Here is a 6,511-nt window from a genome sequence, read left to right on the forward strand (position 1 = left end):
ACTGACGGAACGTCCATCAGTCCGTCATTGATGTACTCCTGGTTTCCTAATGAATGACGGAAAAACGAACCATGTGCCTCGCGTGAGTTTGTTCGCGGGGGTGAATAGCCACCTGGGTTTCTTAGAGCGGACTGCATTGTCTAAATATGGAAACGCATGTAATAGATAATAGATAACATAGCCTGCCAAGTCCCTTTGCGATTCCGGTATGCACCAAAAAGATGTAATCCGCCAATAAACTAAAAGAAGAGATGAAGGAGGAAGAGAAAGAAAAATGGAAAGAAAAATAGAAAGCTCACATTCGGTCTGACCGCACCATTATAGATCATAGATAAATTTAGTAGAAACAGCTCTGTGGTGTGGTGAAAATAATGAGGATGGAATGATAGACTGACGTCGGCATTTTTGGTTTGGCTTGAAATGATGACAGACTGACGATGACCGCTGGCGAATGACGAACGTCGGATCGATATGATGTACCGATGTGCCCGTCTTTGATAAACACAATTGTCAGAGTAGATTGCACCTGTGACCCACTTACATTTATTTCGGGATGTATTTGAATGTGCATTAATATGTTCGACGTATGATAGTTGGGAAAGCTTTTTTGAAGCAGTTCCAGCAAATAGTCTGGGTCTTGCATACTACACGATTTCTATTTCTGTTCTCATCCAGGTAGCCAAAATGCTCCCACACTGCTGACCTAAATGAGCTCGGAGCGTTAGCAATTTCAGGGTTATTAGTCATACAAGTCATAATTCCTTCTCCTACAGTGTGCTCTCCTCACATAGTTGAACATAACTACCATTCGCAGTAGCCACAGGTTTGTTCATTCTGGTCAACTCAGACAGAAGAAAGTGAAAAAAATTGATGGGAAAGCACTGCCAGTTTCAACTCTTTTCAGTTTGTATTGCAATATGTAGAAACTTATGTGCAGCAAATTAATTTTTGATCATTTTAAATATTGTATCATGACCCCTAGTAGAACCCTAAACAATTTATTGCCAAGTAACATTTCTTGATCAATATTCTTACTCATTCCGTCACCACAAAAAAAACATAAGGGTATTCCAATCCAATTATCTGACTGATCTTCAAATAAACACTGTGCCTGTGCTACGAAGAATGTTGAATGTTTACTTCTGGTGGAAATGTTCCACCCATCTACGCAGCTTTCCACAGAAATTCCAAGCTTGTCATGGTGCTCACTGTTATATTTTCCACCTTATACGCAGAGGAGGTTACTGAGAAACCAGTTCGTTATGCACAAATACAGTGCAGCCACATGTTGCAGACAAACTGTGGTGTGTCATTAAATGCTTCACTGTCATCTCCTGAACGCCTTGCTGTAGATAACCGTCCTAAATAATGTGATACATTTCTTCTAAACATGGGAGAAAATTTGAATGACAAGAATCGGATGATGGCAACCGAAGGAAAGCATGAAACTACAGAAAAATATGAGGTGTGGCTGTGGTCAACTTGGCGCAACACTTTTATAATATGTGTTATACTAAAGCAAAAGGAGTCGATAAAGACTATAGCACCAGCCAAGGGTGTGAAAATAATTTCTAAGTTGCGGACAGAGGTCCATGAAAAGATGGACACGCTGCTGTTACTGTGGCTGACTGAGGAGCAGCTCATGGGAGGTACTGTGATGATGAGTCTAATGTGCGCAAAGACACGAGCCATTTACGCTGATTTGCATTACCAGACCCAAGGCACAACGGACGAGGTACCAGACCAGTTGTTTAAAGGCAGTTGAAGTTCGTTGGAGAATTTTAATTCATTCATTCATTGTACTGTCAGGCACTGTGAGGTAGCGAGCACTGATGCGAAGGAAATGGAAGATTACCTAAAAAATTTTGATGAAACACCAGCAAAGGATACATTCCTTAGAATCCCAAAGACATGTATGTCTTTTCACAGTCCAGCCATTCAATCCCAGAATTTACTTTTTTTTTTTTTTTTCTTCCCCCAAACACTTCCTGGTACTGAATAAAAAATAAAAAAAAGTTAAAAAAAATAAAAAAAATCTGCGAATCCTTTTTGGTCACTGTTACGATTACAATTCAATATGCAATTATTTTATTAAGGTCTAATCACGAAGAAGTAGACGATCAAAATTGTCGACAATTAAAATTAATAGTCGACGCATAGTTTTATGTATATATTTATTTATTTGGCGCATTGTTTTTCTCTCGAAACTACCTCATCTCATGCTTCTCACGTTGGCTGTTTGCTTGTCTGCAGCAGACATGCGCAGTAGTGGTAATCCGGGTCATCAGTCAAGTAAACAGAAGCATTGTGGGTAAGGTAGCATAAGGGCTGGCTGGTGTTGGCAACAAAGTCCGAATGTTACGGCGCAATTCAACAAATATACTCAATACAATGCAAACCTGCCTATCATGGCAGCACGACGGGGATGCCTGATCATTTAAAAAAGGAAACAAGTTGTGGCTTATACAGTGGTACCTCTACTTACGAACGTCTCTTCATACGAAATTTTCAAGTTACAAAACGCCTCAACAGGAAAATATTGCCCCTTGTTACGAAAGAAATTTCAAGATACGAAAGGTAAAAATACAGTATGACCTGCTAGTCGCAGCTCCGGAGTTTCCTAAACGCAACATACTCATAGCTGCTCTGCCATTGGCTATTACCTAGCATCTTCCTGACATATCATTGGCTAAAAGGACCTCTACTGTATGTGTCTATGTGTGTAGATAGACAGGTAGATAGATATAAACGTGATAGATATGTCTATACAGCGTCCTCGTCATTCGCCCCTCGGGCCATGAGGTGTTCCGATAGTTTTGAGTGAATTAGAAACGAGGAAAAGAAAAAAAGGGAAAATAGTTTTTTTTTTGTCCATACAAACAAAGCAAGAGATAATAGAAAGGTATGAAAAAGGGATGCGTTTGGTTGATCTCGCCAAAGAATATGACCGTAATTTATCGACAGTCGCCACGTTATTAAATCAGTTCTTTACAAAACGCCAGGCAAAAAACACTTCTGAGAGAGAACATGAACCAAAGAGGGCAAAAAGTGATGAGGACAGCAATTAAAAGGTAAACGACCATCATTTTTATTCTTTACTCTATTCTTTGTTTTTGTTTTTTACATTATACACAACTCTCATTTATTGTTGAATTTATTGAATATTTTCTATGTATTGTATCAAATGCAATACACTTACAGAGATAGTAATAGCCAACTTTGATTAGCACTGCCCAAGAGGTACTCATTTTACATATGATAATGATTGTGGTTGTAGTTTAAAAGGGTGTCAAACTGGACTAAATCATATCATGACCTGCTGCCAATATTTTTGCTCCAATTGTTTACAAAGTCAGTGTTTCCTTCACTGAGTCAAAGCATGTATATTACATTTGAAAAATCTCACGGCACACCACCAACAACAAAACTAAACTGTTGCAGAAAATATGAATACTGAAATAATGAGAATCTCATCAATACACCCACCAAATTACTACTCAGTGTGAAATCTGGGCCTGTTTGATTGAACTCAGCCGATTGCAAGAGGCCAGGATGAATTCTGTTGTATGAATGGCAACAAGTGGATACACAGGTTTACAGTTCATTCTGGCATCTAATGGACGGTAACGTAATTGCTCTGTGTGTAACAATACGCCCCTGGCATAATTTTCTTTTTTTTAATTAATGTTCAATAATTGTCATAAAAATTTAGCAAAATTGGATAATTTGCTGTGGCCTAGCTGATGATCCCTCAAGGCACACTAGTGTGCTACAGGGCAAGTTTGGGAATCACAGCGTTAAGTTACTCAAGTACTCAAATATGGTCTTACCTGATAGTTTTTGTGGATTGCAAAAGCTAAATGGATTTGTTCCTTTGAATGAGGCGGGGAAAAAAAATTTGTACCAAAAATGCATATTTCCTTCACTTTCACATTGATATTTTGTTGTTACTATTTCCCATGACTTCTGACTTCAAATGAAATTAGTCGTGAAAAATATTGAATGGACAACAATCGATTGCCGGGGCAGTTGTGTGTACATGACAATATGACGGGGTAATGATACATTTACATTTTTATAATATTCAGTCCTAACGGCCCACGGAAACCATAACTAGAGCAGCTGGCGATGAAAAAAATGTGTTTGAGACAGTTGAGATTACTTACCATCTACTGAAATGCGGTTCGTTAGGTGTACCTAATGTTGTGGCCAGTGAGTGGGAGGCAAAAACAACAGGTGCTAGCACGGAAAATCAGTCAGTCGTGTAGTTATTTTTTTCCAATTCTGAGAATCTCTACATGTACTAAAAACAAAGCTCGGAAATAACTGGAAAATAACTGTTAGAGTCAATAATCAGTTATTTGAACGCAAGCTATAGGACAGAATTTGGTTGAATAAGATAATTTAGGCACTCCTCATGTTCGCTGAGCTCAAAGGTCTTCTGTGTTTGTGCTAACTTGCCTGTTGACGTCTTAAGATGTTGACAAGTAATGGATTGACACTTGTAACGAAATGGGACTCACAATTCACAAATCATTCGGCTCGTTTCATCCACGTAGTAGAAATTGCTATTGTCATCACGATGTATAAATTGACGGTTCCCCATGACAACACGGAAATAAAACACCAAGAGTGGCCAACACACTCGCGTTAATCATTACAACCAACGTCACTGTCACGTAGGCGTACAAGGAATCTTCCTAGTAAATGGTTTATCTCGGCAGAGTGATTGTTTTGTCACCACAAAGTCAAGATCATAAGATTAAAACCAACCAGACGCGCTAACCAAGTTTGTTAAGTTACGGAAATGTTACGTCACCAGCAAACTGTGTTTAAAATGTGAATTTAACAGCACACACGGTGACCCCGTCCACTTACCTTCACATAGAGTCACAATAAATATAATCCAGGGCTTCTCTGAACATGTTACGGACTTATAAATCCATAGCATGCACAGTTCGCCTGCACTGCTGCCATCTTGTCCTAGACGACAGGAAGGGAGCGCTCCCCCTCGGTAACGCCACCATCTCCAACATTGCAAACGTCAACTGAATCCCGCATATGAACATCCAGAAAGATCAAGCCGTGCTCGGGTGAGAGCTACGCAGTTCTAATGTGTCCCCCTCCACTTAGGGGGAGGTAGCCCATCTAGGAAAGGGTGGCCGTCCCCCCGTCTAGATGCGCTGCTCCGCAGCCCTGCTAGCCTCCAACATGTCTCTTTTCCTCTGTCTTCAACCCAGAGGCCAGAGTGAATGTTTGCGAGCTGACGGCATTGGCCAGACCACAGCAACCAATCACAGAGAAAACTCGATACATAACACGTCACGACCTAAATTAGAACAACGTATCACTTAAAGCATGAATAGCCAATTTGCATTAAACGTTTGTTCATGTTTGTATGGTCGCCGTATTTACGGGAACGTGGCAGAGTTTCAGACCAAAGAAATAGGTGGTTGATAATTCGGGAATCGTCCTGTTTGGTCTAGTTTTTGGGTTGTTAGCCAGACACGCACACGCGCGTCTCCCGTGGTTGTCATATGTCCCACCCTACTGGTCATTGAGGGGAACAGCACGTCTCAAAGCATGGTGCAGTAGTCATGAAATTTGAGCTGTGGAAAGCCCCCACCACACTTTCTGGCAATTCCAGGACTTATTTTACATCCGTTCAAATACGGGCCCATTTTTGGAATTGTGCAATGTTTCCGCACACCTCATGTATCGTGTATATTATAATTTAGTGTATTGATATAAGGGAAAATCCCCCCGCCCCATCCTCCACACATTTAGGCCACTGCGAACTTCAGCATGGACCCTGCACTTCCAAAAAGGAAGAGCCACTGCCGTCCCCAAGTTTTGGATTACAGCTGCGTCAGCGGCACCCAGATTTGAACTAGCATCATCTTTATCTGTAACCCAATGCTCTCCTACACTGAACTACACAACGTTCGCTTTAAATTCAATAGTTTGCTGGATGAGATGGGTCATGCCAGAATTTCAGGATTTCTGTCCCTCTCATGAAATCTAAAATAATTGAAACATGCACTTTTTGTGTATATTGTAGTTGTCCTCAGACAGAATGTTAATGTAGCTGAAGTAAAATTGATTCCTAGATAAATACAGTACCAAATAGCTCTTGTGCACCTGCTAAAATGACTTTTTCTCTTGTCGCTTCCTCTTGAAGCTTTTTTAAAGTAACTCTTGAATATGGGGCTTTTGTTGTGAAAAATTGGGAATTTATTTGGGGAAGGAATATGGAAATTATTGGAATGTGGAAAATTATTGCGAATGAGCTGAATAATTTGAATTTGGAATGAGAATGGTGGAGAACGTTTTGTCAAATGTTTCGTTCATTTGAATGGGTTTCTAAGTGTCAAAAATGGTGGTATACATTTTTTGGGTGGTGTAAAATAACTTTTGTGAATGCTCTGTTTGTTTATTGAGAAAGTCGTTGTTTTATTTTTGAAGGTTTGGGGAAGGAAGTTGTATTGTTTTTGCGCGACGTCGAGCGGAA

General features: G+C 40.1%; 1 protein-coding gene across 4 annotated transcripts in view; it reads right to left on the reverse strand.

The window, feature by feature from the left end:
- Nucleotides 1-5,228, reverse strand: part of hipk3b (homeodomain interacting protein kinase 3b) — a 44,885-nt gene extending 39,657 nt beyond the window's left edge. For all 4 annotated transcript variants that reach the window (XM_086025297.1, XM_086025295.1, XM_086025296.1 and 1 more), the window contains exon 1: nt 4,879-5,228. In XM_086025297.1, the coding sequence (XP_085881423.1) occupies nt 4,879-4,951 (73 nt within the window). In that variant the 5' untranslated portion in view covers nt 4,952-5,228. The remainder of the gene's footprint in view (nt 1-4,878) is intronic.
- Nucleotides 5,229-6,511: the final 1,283 nt, after the last annotated feature.

This window comes from Filicampus tigris, chromosome 3, assembly GCF_054856515.1.
Source record: "Filicampus tigris isolate MCC_2025a chromosome 3, RoL_Ftig_1.0, whole genome shotgun sequence".
NCBI classification, from domain to species: Eukaryota; Metazoa; Chordata; class Actinopteri; order Syngnathiformes; family Syngnathidae; genus Filicampus; species Filicampus tigris.